This window comes from Scleropages formosus, chromosome 21, assembly GCF_900964775.1.
Source record: "Scleropages formosus chromosome 21, fSclFor1.1, whole genome shotgun sequence".
NCBI lineage: Eukaryota > Metazoa > Chordata > Actinopteri > Osteoglossiformes > Osteoglossidae > Scleropages > Scleropages formosus.
In genome coordinates this window covers 9,250,958-9,265,244 of record NC_041826.1, presented here as the reverse complement: position 1 = coordinate 9,265,244, position 14,287 = coordinate 9,250,958, and the positions used below count along the sequence as shown (strand labels likewise).

Sequence of the window (14,287 nt, the reverse complement as noted above, 5' to 3'; positions counted from 1 at the left end):
TAGAAATTATTTTTTCCCCTAATGTAAACATTTGAACATGGACTAAATGACTCTATATTCTTTTAAAGAATTTGGATTACAAGGCATTCTTAGAAATTATTTTTCTGACCACCATACACTTAGACTGTTTGAGATAAATTCCCATCGTCATACTCCCAGTTGCTTCTTTCAGTCTCTGACAGCTGCCTTGGGCCAGCTTTCTCGTTTGGCTTTTCTGAATTCCTGTTGGATGGGGTGGGGGCTATATTTAGAAGAGGGGGATTAAATTGCAGGGGCTTGAGTGGGCTCTCGAAGTTGCTCAGCCTTTTCCAGCTGGAACCGCATGTCGAGAAGACCTCTGGCCTCCACCTCACCTCCACTGGACACATTATCTAAAGAATGGATCAGAAAAGCCTGAAGGAAGACCTGCGCATGTTCCAGAGCACCCTGCTTCAGGATGGCCTCAAGGACCTCTTACATGAGAACAGATTGGTGGACTGCATACTCAAGGTGGGGGACCGCAGCTTTCCCTGCCATAGGCTGATCATGGCTGCATGCAGTCCATACTTCCGAGATCTTTTCTCCTCTGAGGACGGCCAGCAAGTGGAAAGCAGCAAGGAAGTGGTCCTTGAGGATGTAGATGCTACAGCCATGGACACAGTTGTTAATTACCTCTATTCGGCAGAAATGGATCTCACAGATGAGAACGTACAGGACATTTTTGCTGTGGCAAACCGCTTCCAGATCCCCTCAGTTTTCACAGCCTGTGTGAACTACCTACAGAGGAAGCTATCCTTGGCTAACTGCCTAGCAATTTTCAGACTGGGACTGGTCACCAGCTGCCCTCGACTGGCAATGGCTGCACGAGACTACATTGCTGACCGTTTCGAGATTGTTACTAAGAGCGACGAATTCCTTGAGCTGGCTCCCCATGAACTCTTTGTCATTATTGGTGGAGATGTCCTCAATGTCGAAAAAGAAGAAGTGGTGTTTGAGTCACTCATGAAGTGGGTTAGAAGCAACAAAGAGAAGAGAGTCAAGACCCTGGGCGATGCCTTTGAATATATCCGTTTCCGTCTCCTGCCAGAGAAATACTTCAAGGAGAAGGTAGAGAAGGATGACATTATTAAAGCAGACTCTGAGCTCATGAAGAAAGTTCAGATCATTAAAGATGCCTTTGCCGGGAAACTTCCTGAGAAGGAGAAAAAGAAGGTAGACTCTACAGAGGGGGTGGTAAATGGGGAAGCAGAACAGGAGGAAGGCAAGTTGCCTGGTTATCTAAATAATAACCGCAGACTTGGTATGTATGCCCGGGACCTGATCCTAATGATCAATGATACGGCAGCCGTGGCCTACGACCCCAATGAGAATGAGTGCTTCCTAGCTGCCATGGCAGAGCAGATCCCACGCAACCATGTCAGCGTAACGACCAAGGACAACCAGCTCTACATCCTTGGGGGCTTGTTTGTGGATGAGGAGAACAAGGATGTCCCTTTACAGTGCTACTTCTACCAGGTAATCAGTCACCTGTTTGTTTTTAGGACACTATTTGCTTTTTAAGGACTTTACAAAACATTCAAATAAATTTCACAAATGATCTATGATACGCACATCACCCATATAGTGCGTATAATTTTATTTAGGGTGCTTTTCGCAAAGATGTTGTTACAACATGATTGTGCAAATGATTTTTATGATGGAACACACGTAGTGGTAATGAGTGAGTTAGAGAATGAGTGAGTGAGTGAGTGAGTGATTTATGTGTGCTATGAAGTGGCAGGGGTATCCTACTGGTGACAATCTGAAACACCCCTGATGCAGATGGACAACATAACAGCTGAATGGATTGCTCTCCCTGCAATGCCGTCACCCCGATGTCTTTTTGGGATGGGAGAATGTGGAAAGCTACTCTTTGCTGTGGCAGGAAGAGACCTGCAAACCAATGAGTCCATTGATTCCGTGATGTGTTATGACATAGAGTAAGCACAAGAACACCAAATGCTTAAAATGCATATGAGAATCATTTTATTTCACAAATTCCTGTCTGAAGTTGTAAGTGTTCATATTTTTTGTTTATTTTCTTGTGCCTTCAGGAAAATGAAGTGGAACGAGACGAAAAAACTGCCACTTCGGATTCACGGCCATGCTGTGGTGTCCCAGAATGACCTGGTGTACTGCATCGGAGGCAAGACAGATGATGAGTATGGCCTCTGTGTCTGCTGCACACAGATTATTGCTATCTTTAAAACCTTAATCATGTCAAGTGATCCTGAGGCTTCCACGAGGCTATGCATTATGGTACAAGTACAACTTTAGGATAAGCACAAGTAAAATTAACTTCTTATTACCTTTGAAACAGCAAATCCATCAACAAGATGTTTGCATACAACCATAAAAAATCTGAATGGAGGGAGCTGGCTTCCATGAAAACCGCAAGATCAATGTTTGGAGCTGTGATACATAAAGGAAAAATCGTGGTGACAGGTGGAGTTAACGAAGATGGTCTTACAGCTGCATCAGAAGTCTACGACTTTGGAACCAACAAGTATGTCCGATGACATATTCACACTTTAAAATAGTCACTATTAATGAGAAATCTTAAAATTTGCCAACTTTCAGTACTTTGGATACTTGTTTTGCTATTTGCCTGCAGGCTGAAAACTATCATGCTCAAGGTTTGTTGTCTTGTAGGTGGGAGCCTTTCACAGAGTTTCCTCAGGAGAGGAGTTCTATCAGTCTGGTTAGCAGCGGTGGGAACCTCTATGCAGTTGGCGGCTACACCATGGTCCAGACGGAGGATAAAGAATGCGTTCCCACTGAAGTAACTGATGTCTGGCAGTAAGTTTCCTGTCTGGCCCCCTAAAAAGTGCTATGTACCATGACAGGGCAGAACAGAGAACACACACACATTTTCTGAACCGCTAGTCCCATACGGGGTCACAGGGAACTGGAGCCTAACCCGGCAATTCAGGGAGTAAGGCTGGAGGGGGAGGGTACACACCCAGGACGGGAACCAGTCCATCGCAAGGCACCCCAAGCGGGATTTGAACCCCAGACCCACCAGAGAGCAGGACCCTGTCCAACCCACTGCGCCAGCGCACCCCCCAGAACAGAGAACACATTGGAAAAATGTGAAGATATGGAAGGGGCTGTATTTTGTCAAGTTCTGGGTTACTAAAGTTCAAAATTTTTCCTAGGTTTTTTGTGAAGGAATGAAAAATTAAAGAATGATTGCTTGAATAATGATGCTGGGTAGGTAACATATTTTCTCTGCGGCAGGTACGAAGAGGACAAGAAGCAGTGGAGCGGGATGCTCCGGGAGATGCGCTATGCCTCTGGTTCATCTTGTGTCTCAATGCGCCTGAACGTGGCTAAGATGCCACAGCTGTAACCATAGCGACACACTCTTGGAGTCACCACCGACGACACAATGCCTTCTCAGCGCTAGTACTGAATTGCTTGTCGTTTTCAGATTTTAGCATACTAAAATATAATTTATCAATCTATAACTGTAATTTTAAACAACTGATAGGATTGCGAGCGATCTTTGCATTTTACAATACCTATTCTGTGACTCACAGTGGATTTAAGACTCAGTAAACTAACTCCCCTCAATAAACTGTCATCCACATACTAAGACATTGTCATTAGGGAAAAGTTGTCTTGCTCCGAATATGTGCTTGTTTCTTTTTCTGGTTAAGCATTTGTAACAAGTCAACTCTTTTTATGTATGTCCTATCATAAAATTTTTGTATTTTAATAATTTTTAATTTATTTACTTTTATACTCATAACAATGATGCAAAATATTAGGGTTACTTCCCTACATACACTATTATAGAGTATGGCCTATAGGAATAATTTAAGTATTCATTCTTGCTACTGCTGATAACAGAAAAGTGGAACAAGATGCAGTACATTATTTCATACCCATTTACCTGTAGTTTAGGGCAACCAAGCATTGACACAAATTATAGTACAACAGCAAAAGCTATGCTCTTTCTCTGAAAATTCTGTAATGGTGCACTAAAACAGTGTACACGTCTACCGTGATCATATTTATTTTTGGGGCAATTCTACCTTATTCTGCACTTGCGTTTTTTCTTATGTAACTAACAGATACTGCCCAGAGCAAATTGTTCTCAGATGGCCCACAGCTTGCTGTTGTTCACTGACACATCTAGAACAAATTCTCCACATCAGCTGAAGCTTAACTGCTCCACTCCCTCAATAGGGTTATCACAGCCGTAATTGAGCAATTCGAGAAGATTGCACAGTGGATACCAGAAATTGTGTGCCGATTATGTGAATGGGAGTATGAACTGAGAGACAGTAGAGAGAGAGGCTATAAGCTGTATTAAAAGTGATAAAGATGTCTGAATGGTTCTGATTCCTTCTATAGTGAGTCATGAATCAAATAATGGGAAAAGAAGAACCACTTCAGCTATAATTCCAAGTAGCCTATGTAAAACTCACAAAGTTAATTTGGGCAAAAATAACATTTTTGAATTATTTTATAGTGAAGTCTAAATTATCTAATGCGAAAAGAGTACTCACTCCCAGTATACTTCAAAGTAACCTATGTAAAGATGACAAAATTAATTTAAGGAAAAATGAGATAAAGTTACAGTAGTACATGATTCCCAATATAAGGTGAAGTGTATCTGTTTTGTAACTGTAGAGTAAGCAGATAAATAGGAATTAAATAGTAGGAAGGAAGGTTTTGCAATTCACAAAAAAAAAAAAAAAAAAACCACTTGATTTGAAGACACCAGACAAACTACAAATTAAATTTCTGTAACTAAACTGAGCAACTTTTCCTCTGCTGAATCGTTTTTTTTACATTTACATTTATTCACTTAGCAGATGCTTTTCTCCAATACGACTTCCAGTGAACTCTGTGTAGTGTTAAAAGCCCACACACCTTATTCACCAGGGTAACTTACACTGCTAGACACACTACTTACACTGGGTCATTCATCCATACATCAGTGAAATACACTCACTCCGTGATACTCACATTATGCGGGACCTGAACAGCATGTCTTTGGACTGTGGGAGGAAACCGGAGCCCACTTTGTGAGTTTTTTTCATACTCAGAGAGAACACACACACACTTTCAGAACCGCTTGTCCCATACGGGGTCACGGGGAACCGGAGCCTACCCGGCAACACAGGGCGTAAGGCCGGAGGGGGAGGGGACGCACCCAGGACGGGACGCCAGTCTGTCGCAAGGCATCCCAAGCGGGACTCGAACCCCAGACCCACCAGCGAGCAGGACTGTGGTCTGCGCCACCGCACCCCCCCAGAGAGAACACATTTTAGCTCCAATCAAGCTGTATTAGAATAGAATTTAAATAAAGTTTTCTTCTAATTTTCTTTAAATTACGTAGGCGATAAGGCAGTTTAATACACCTTTAAATTTGCGTCTTCGCACAGTTATGAAGTGCATTTATTCCCAACGCAACGGGACGGTACAAGCACGCTGCCATGATAGTTATTAAAGAAAGTACAGTGAGTGAGTGAGTACAGCAGTTGGCTCTGCTCTCTCCTCTCCTCTCCTCTCACTCAGTCTCTTTACATGCACAGAATACATGATTAATAAATATTTGAAATAGCGACCGGGTAAAAAGTACGCTTTCGGTTTGATGACTACTTCTTTCTCACACACACACACACATTACTCTGCACTACGACTCATGTTCCTTTTGCAGCTCAGGTCGCTCTTCTCTCGTCGCTGTCACTAAACCGTCCATGGTGACGCAGCGAAGGGGAGACATGTGCCGAGGGCACGACGCCGGCGTCGGTGTCCGGGGGGAGGGGGGTAGTGCGCGAGCGCGCGCACCCGGCCCCTCGCGCTCGGGCCCGCTGACTGGCGGATTTTACCCGAAATGCTTTGACGTTTCGCACAGCGCCATCTTTAGAAAACAGTGAGGGAGAAGAGCGCTCGGGGCTTCCTCGGTTTTCGAAGAACGGCCGTGCGATAATTTCGGTAATTACGTGTTCTTGCCGTTTGTGTGGAAACCGTAACGCTTTTGTTTTACGCAGTTCTCGGGTTATAAATATGTGCGCGTCGAACGATGGTTCTCCCCTACAACAAGCAGTCTTAGTGATACGGCTAGCGATGCAGCAGGCCACAATCCAGGAACTCTGGTGGCTGCAGAGGCAGAATATGTTGTATTACATTGTCTGTGCTGCTGCAGAACTTATGAACGGCTACGGCGAGATTTTTTTCTTTTTAAAAAAAAAAAAAAAAAAGAAAAAAATTTTTAAAAAAAGCATGCTTGTAATGTCTTTCTTAAGCCTACGTTCTGCCGTATGGTTTGTGTGACGAGGGAGTGACGCGTTAAAAGGGCGCGAGCGCTCCGGCACACTTGTTTGAATGGGTTAGGCTCGCGGGCCGGATTAGCGTTGCGCGCGGTAAAGCGCGCGTCCCCTCAATGCAGCGCGAGATAGAGAGCTACGGCCGGTCACGTGGCCTACACTCGAATACAACCTTAAAACAACCTTGTTATAAGAGAATGTGCGCCTCAGCTGGCTCAGAATGTTAACGATATGAATTTTAATGTGAATAACTAGTAAAGCGACCTAATGCATGATAATTTTACAGGCTTGAAAATCTAGCGAGCCATCTTCTTTACTTTTCACACAACTGCAACGATCCATTTCTTCGAACGATAAGTATAATCAAAATAGAAGTTGCCTTTTCCATAATATTTGTGTATTGTGGTGCCAAGCATATATAGCATAAAACATGAGTAAAAAGTATATTTCACACAGATGTGTGTTACACGTGTGTTCAGTCATTATGGTACACCATAGTATAGGCAGCAGGTAGTCTTGTAGCATTGTTATCTTGTAATCTGAAACGTTCTAGTTTGAATCTCACTGCTGCTGTAGTACCCTGCATGATGAACTTACCCTATTTTGATACATTAAATACCCTGCTGTATAAATAACTAACTGCATTAATGGGTATATTGCTATGAAGTTGATTATTTTGCATGTTGAGTTATCTTGAATAAAAGTGACAGCTAGATAATGTTAAAGTATGAATATTATGTTTTGGGACAAAATATAAATCTGTTGTCTCGTCATTTGGTTTATTTTAGGAAGAGGAAGATCAAGACCATGGGGGTGAAAGTACAGCGCCCTCGTTGCTTTTTTGACATCGGCATCAACAACGTGTTTGGTGAGGAGATAGTACATATTACCTACAATTCATTGTCTTGTCTTACTGCTGAGATTTTGACATTTTCCCCCCCTTTTTTTTTTTTTTTTTTTTTTAAAACCTTACAGTGGGGAGAGTTGTTGTTGAGCTTTTCTCTGACGTGTGCCCTAAAACGTGTGAAAATTTCCGCTGCCTCTGTACAGGTACTGGTTCCGGTGGTACATCCCCTTAACCTACACTTAGACATATACTTTCATGGTTATATTTGTGTTGTTAATTTTTTACACTGTTTTTCCCAGTGGCTGCAGCAGGCAGTACATGTGTATGAACCTTTCTTAAAATACTGTGATATATCTATGACAATAGTTCTGTAAAACTGTTTTTAGTTAACTAACCGGATAATTGTAATTTCCTCTTAACCTGAATGCGTTTAATGGTTTGACTGTACATGCATACCTTCTTTCTCTCACATTAGTTTTTTTGCAATCATGTTTATCTTTTAATGTCATTCACAGGTGAAAAAGGAATTGGAAAAGGTACACAGAAACCCCTGCATTATAAGGGATGCTTGTTTCATAGAATTGTGAAGGATTTTATGATTCAAGGTGGAGACTTCAGTGAAGGTAAGATGCAGGTTGTAGCATAAAATGTAGACTCATTTTAGTTGTGTACAGTGGTTTTGCATCATTTGTGTTTTTTGGCTTATAGGCAATGGTAGAGGTGGTGAATCCATCTACGGAGGGTTTTTTGAAGGTAGGAATGTAAAGAAATGTAAGTACGTTAAATTAAAACTCTTAGCTTCAGGATAGTTTATTTACATATTTTTATTTATGCAGATGAAAGTTTTTCGGTCAAACACAACAAGGAGTTCCTCTTGTCTATGGCAAACAGAGGTAAAGATACCAATGGGTCACAGTTCTTCATGTAAGTATGTCAGGGTTCAGCAGATGCTTTTGTTGGAAAACAATACTTGTGTTAATACCACCCTGGAGAATATGCTTTTAAAACCCACCCAAATTTTGTTTCACCTACAGACTATTAAGTTGTAATAAAGAAATTTTAACTTTCTAAATGTTTTTCCCTTCTGTCATTTCAAATGTTTTCTCATCAGAACAACAAAGCCCACACCACATTTAGATGGGTGAGTAACATCAAACTATTGCTTTTTTAATTGCACAGCATTAATGTTCTGTTCCATGTTACAGTTTTGTACGAGATAGATTTGGAAAATGCAGTATTGTTCAAAGATCTTTGGTTTAATTGTGCAGTCTTTTGGAATATAATTGCATTATGGATCTTGTACAAATAATTTTCATTGTAGGATAATTTCAGCCTTCCTTCTAATGTGCTGTATTGTGTGTACTTAATGTCTCCTAGCGTCCATGTGGTCTTTGGTCAGGTGATCTCAGGTCAGGATGTGATTAAAGTTATTGAAAGTCAGAAGACGGATGCCAGCAGTAGACCATATGCAGAAGTAAAAGTTCTGAATTGTGGAGAGCTTATTCCAAAATCTAAAGGTTTGTGTGTGTGTGTGTTTTTTTTTAGTTTTTCAAGTTCAAAGGAATGAGGTCTAAAGCTTTAAATTTATCACAAAAATACTGAACTTGAGTATGTGTTAGGTTTAAATAAATGGTATAAGGTTGGATGAGCACTGTCATTGGTTTGGTTGTGTACATAGTGAAGTAGTATTATTTTCACAGCAAAAAAAGAAGAAAAGAAAAAACGTAGGTCTTCCTCCAGCGACAGTGACAGCGATTCTGAGTCTTCATCAGATTCCTCCTCTGAGTCTGGAGATTCTGAGAAAGAGTCCAAGAAACGGAAGAAAAAGCAAAAGAAGGAGTCCAAGAAAAGGAAGAAGGAAAAGAAAGAAAAGAAAGGGGGGAAAAGGTTTGTTAAGGGGGGAAAGGTTTAACATTCTTGTCAATATCATGTTCATGAGCATAACAGACCAACCCTGATTCCACTTGTATTGTGAGCAGCAATGAGGAGGACAGTGCTGAGGAGAAGAGTGAAGTCCAGCCAGTCTCCTCAGTGAGACCAGATGAGATCCCCCCTATTCCAGAAAACAAGTTTCTTATGAGGAGAAGCCCACAGCTTCAGCAGAAAGAGGATGATGTGAAAGAAAAGGATAAGAGAAAAGAGAAACCAAGAGACAGGTAGGTTTAACAATGCTGCAGCTTGTTTTATGTTAATTGACACCTTGTTTAGTTCTGTGAAAGTGAATTAATTTTTCTCTTTCAGCATAGCATTAAATTCTCATCCATCATCATATCGGAGGTTACTTGTGACAAGATCTGGAAGGAAGATTAAAGGTAGAGGGCCAAGAGTAAGTATCTTGGTTTAACAGAAGGTGTTAGCCAGTTTGAGTTTAAGGGAGGCTCCTCTTAATTAGTGTACCGATTGTCTTTTTCAGCGCTATCGAACGCCATCCCGCTCTAGGTCCAGGTCAAGGGACAGGTTTCGGCGGAGTGAAACTCCTCCACACTGGCGCCAGGAAATGCAGCGAGCTCAGAGGATGAGGGCTCCTAGTGGAGAACGCTGGATCAAAGGAGACAAGTAAGTCCATTAGATTACCTTCCACACATTTAGGTACCTCTCTTTATTACGGACAACAAATTAACTTTAGGTTGCATGCCTTACAGTTTTTCAATGTCTTTGCATTTATGTTGCTGTATATTTGCCACATCCAGAGTAAGTAATTGAAAGTGAAACAGTGGTTCCTCTATTGGGCTTCCAATGTTAAAATGTTGGGTTGCTTTTGTTATTGTCAAAGCAATATTTGAGGAAATTTGGCTGACTACTTGTCTAAAGATTAGTAATTCCTACATTTCATGTTATTGTATCTTTGTAGGAGTGACTTAATGGAGACTAAAAATGAAGCGGTAAAGCCCCCAGCAAGAGGCAGGGAGCCAAAACCCTCAGATAGCAAACATGATCCCTCAGACAGTCCGAGCAAAAACAAAGAGGAGAAAGAAAAGAGAGGTCACTCTCACAGGTCTTCAAGCAAAGATAAGGAGACCCAAAAAAACACAGAGAAGGAGGACAAACACAGCAAGCACAAGACCAAGAAAAAAGCCAAATCTAGAAGCCGTAGCAAAAGTAAGGAGAAGGCTGGGAAGTCTAGAAGCAGAGAACGGGATCACAAGCGCAGTAAAGGTAGCGAGAAGAAGGCTCGATCAAGAAGTAGGGATAGAAATGATGCAAAAGGAAAAGAGAAAATAGATGATTCAGGATCAAAAGAACATAATAAACCTGCTGAGTCTGAAAAAGATGACAAGAAAGGCAGAAATGGGGAGAAGGCAAGAATGAAGTCTAGAAGCAAGGAGCGGGAATCAAACAGGGAACGGCACCGCAGGTCTGGTAGCAGGAGCCGAGAGCGAGCCAAGCGGGCATCATCCCGGGACAGAGATCGTGAGCGAGAACGGGGAAGGGACAGAGAACACAGCAGAGGAAGAGAGCGAGAGCACAGCAGGAGCCGGGACCAACAGCGTCACCGTGACCGAGAGGACAGGAGGCGAGGCAGGTCCCGGAGCAGAGAGAGGAGGAGAAGCCCTGATCAGAGCAATAACAGGGACTCCAGGAGGAGCCGGCGTTCCCGAAGCAGGAGCAAGAGCACTGACAAAAACCACAGCCAGAACAAGGATGGCTCTTCTCATCTACAGAAGGTCAAGGATGGCAAGGAGGGTGAGGAGCCTCGCAAGAAGAGGAGGTCCAAGAGTCGAGACAGCAGCGGCAACTCTGAGAGCGAAGCAGAGCGTGGGGGCAGAAGCAAGGACAACCGCAGCTCAGGGAGCAAGAGCCCTGGATCCAAGAAGAGAGAGAGTAGCAGGCAGGCCAAGGAGAAGGAGAAACAATCACCCAGTACTGACAGAAATCAGCAGTCAAAGAGCCAGGAAAGAGAGAGGAAACAGAGCAAAGAGAAAAAATATAATTCCAGCCCAAGTACAGATGACAGTAATTAGCAGCATATTTTTTTTTTTCCATGAATCTTGTTTAGAAATTCTACCTTCTGAACAAAACAACTTATTTGATATGATTCATCCAGCTGCAGACATGTTGGAATCATATCTTTTTAAAAATCACTTCAGTTTGCTGTTGAAAGAATTGGCAGCCTGGGATATTTACACTGAAGTTTTATTAAAAACTTTAAAGCAATGCAGAACCTTGTTTTGTTTGTCAGGTGTCGCTTGAGATTGGAGTTATTTTTGTATTGCTTTGCTGGATTTGGTCCTTCACCAACATGAAACAACCTGTGCAAGTGCTGCACAGCAGCTCTTAAAGGAATACAGAGTGACCCTTTCAGTTATCCAGTGACAGACTTGCTTCTGTGCAGTTGCCTCTATAGTAGGAAATAATACAAAAAATATATATTTTTTGGGCTCCCCCCCCTTTCATTTTTCCTGTACTTCAAAATCCTTGTCACCATGACTTTTTTCACCCCTCCTTTCGATCTCCTTTTCTGACTCGTTCACTGTATGAGGAATTGCATTATTTGAAAAGTTGACTCAAGCGAATATGGCAGCTGAATTGATCTTTTCCCCTTCTATTTGAGAAAGAAAATGTTGCGCTGCACCATGTTAGTTTGGCATCCTCTATATTACTTATTCAGTACGTGAAATACTGTATTCAAACCATCTGAGCTGCTCAAGGCAAAGTAGTTTTAAGTGAATTATCCTTCTTAGTGTGCATAGAAGCCATGGTCTTTATCACACTGTGATAAATTGAAAGTGGGGCAGTTTTATGAATAATTGTTGTTGCCTGTTTAATATAAAGTACAAAGTAAAGTAAAAATGTAATGGAATTAATAAAAAAAAAAAAATCAAAGAATCTGGAATTTTATGCCTTGGGGCAGCTCAGACATGTTCTGTTTTTCAGGTTGGAAGGAAAAGTAAAATGTGTTGTAGATTCTTTTGATTTTTGTTAACATTTGCTTGAGTAAGGATTGAATTAGATGCATGATTTCCCCCCATTTATATTACATACTGTGTATTTGTTTCCTCTAAGTTGGGGATGTCTGCACTGAGGGAATGTTATTAATCTCTCTAAAACTGAGTTCACACTTTTTTTTTTTTTTTTTTAAACATCGCAATGAATACCTTCTGAAATGTCTTTTTGTGAAACCATGTTTATTAAAAAAACAAAACTACATTGTACACAAACGATTGGTGTATATACAGAAACATTACACATCTGCCTCAAAACTGTTCATAATCTGTTTTTGGACCATATGTCTACTGGGTGTAGCATCCAAGGGTGAGTAGTTGTCCTTGTAATTGAAAACCTCAAGCTTTATAATGTTAAATAATGATTAGTCTGTTAAAATAAAATCCTGAATACCACATTTATTTTGTATCTGCACTTATTGTATTACCTTTTTAAATACCAAATTTAATTAGGGAATTTTTAAAGATAAATTAGTGAATATTCCATTATTTTCTAATAATGGCAAGCAATTTAATATTAGTTGGGAACAAGTATCAGAGTTGAATAGCTGGTACACAGTGGACAGGTAAACCACGGATTCTGTTCATGTTTTCATAACGGGGTGGTCATGAACTTCAGTCCTCTCAGTAGCCTACAGTTCTCCTCATGTCATTAGTGACAGGGCACAGGAATATTGAGTGATTATGCCAGATAATGTTAATGTGTCTTGTACATGCATACCTGACTGGTAACCATATATATTCTACATACTTAGTTGAAGGATCATGGAAATATACCTTTGATAGTGCTGGTAACACTGCTGCTGACTATAATTACTTAAAATTAAATTGTTCTGTTACATTTAAATGCCAAGGTCATCTTTTCAGTTGGCTTATCAACTAAGCTTTTTTTCTTTTTTTTTTTCTTAAATTCTACAGTTTTTCAAACAATACTTAACAGCAATATACAGAACTATAAAGTTTCTCTGAGATGCAGTATATCAATAATAAAGAGTAGATGGTACGTACACCTTATGGGGTATAAACCATAGAGAAATTGACTAACAATTATCCTGTAAAGTACATCCTTAGAAATGTTTTCTTTATGCTTGTGGCAAAAATCTTTGTAATGTCTGCATTTAAATTGTGTGTGTAATATGAACAGTTAGATCTTAAAAAGATGTTTGTATTGGTGTTTTCCCTTTTGTGTTGTGATCTGCTTTGAGAACAGTAAAACCAAAAAAAAACCTTTGCATAAAAGATGCAATATTCTATGGCAATTTTGTTGCAGGTGTTTTCAGTTCATGAGTAATGTTTAACGTAGTAATGAGTAACATAGAGATAACGTTTCAGGTTGTGTCCATGTGACAAAACATCTGCATCACTCCTTGTTTCCCTGACTGCTGGCAAAGATTTGAACTGTGATGAATCACTCAGAGGTGGTCAGTTGCTCCAACCTGGCCAATTCTGGCAGGATGTCATTGTAGAACAGGGTGCCAGAGTGACCCGTCATTCGAGTCCTACCTGGGGCCTTGTCATCTTGTCACCGAAGACACTAAAGGGGTGTATAACCCTTTGTCTGTTTCAGCTTCACAATGCCTGTTGGAGAGCTCATCCTACTTCATCCTCTGCTTCTGCTCAGAAAGATTACAAGGTGCTTTATAATATCACCTCCAGTATCTTCCATACTTACCTACCCTGTGACAGACTGGCATCTTGCCTGGAACACTTGCTTTGTGCCCGGTGCTTCCAGGATAAGCTCTGGACCGCCTCAATCCTAACCTGGACAGATGGTGAACAAAAGTGAAGTGATGTTCCATAGTTCTATACAATGCTGCGTATGTGACACAAAAACCTTTTGAATGTGTTTCACTATATTTTTAAATTCATCTGTTCTTTTCAGATATGGAATTTAAACAAAATCTATGTTTGGGATAAATGTGAGAATATTTTAGAAGATCTGATTTACAGGAAAATCTTTTTTATGTTGGACATGTGACACAGAATTGTCCAGAATACCCAGTGTAACTGTTTTGCATTTCTTGAGCTTGTTTATGCCATCTTGAGAACGTGCAGAACTCCATTGCATATTTGTATTTTTGCCTTTTACTTTGAAACCAGGTGTGGAATACCACATCAGAACCCCATTTTCATGTGGATCATGCAAGCAGAGGCCCAGGTCATGGTCCTGAAGTCTTGTACTATTTCTAAAGAAA

The 14,287-nt window shown here is 40.9% G+C and overlaps 2 protein-coding genes across 4 annotated transcripts; both read left to right on the top strand.

The window, feature by feature from the left end:
* The first annotated feature begins 2 nt into the window (after positions 1-2).
* Positions 3-4,668, top strand: LOC108920221 (kelch-like protein 41b). The gene is made up of 6 exons (XM_018728826.2): positions 3-1,494; positions 1,801-1,958; positions 2,073-2,180; positions 2,339-2,524; positions 2,671-2,817; positions 3,259-4,668. The coding sequence occupies exons 1-6, from the start codon at positions 379-381 to the stop codon at positions 3,368-3,370; spliced, it is 1,827 nt and encodes a 608-aa protein (XP_018584342.2). The 5' UTR covers positions 3-378; the 3' UTR covers positions 3,371-4,668.
* Positions 4,669-5,817: 1,149 nt separating this feature from the next.
* Positions 5,818-12,490, top strand: ppig (peptidylprolyl isomerase G (cyclophilin G)). 3 transcript variants are annotated; one of them, XM_018729073.2, is made up of 14 exons: positions 5,818-5,970; positions 6,589-6,659; positions 7,091-7,170; positions 7,278-7,352; positions 7,665-7,772; positions 7,858-7,902; positions 7,986-8,073; positions 8,261-8,290; positions 8,527-8,666; positions 8,850-9,036; positions 9,129-9,305; positions 9,391-9,475; positions 9,563-9,705; positions 10,001-12,490. In XM_018729073.2, exons 3-14 carry the CDS (start codon positions 7,110-7,112, stop codon positions 11,109-11,111), a joined length of 2,250 nt encoding a protein of 749 aa, XP_018584589.1. In that variant the 5' UTR covers positions 5,818-5,970; positions 6,589-6,659; positions 7,091-7,109; the 3' UTR covers positions 11,112-12,490. The 3 variants fall into 3 exon arrangements, with proteins under 3 accessions (XP_018584589.1, XP_018584590.1, XP_018584588.1); XM_018729074.2 differs by lacking the exon at positions 6,589-6,659; XM_018729072.2 differs by lacking the exons at positions 5,818-5,970; positions 6,589-6,659 and having other exon boundaries at positions 6,666-7,170.
* The last annotated feature ends 1,797 nt before the right edge of the window (positions 12,491-14,287 follow it).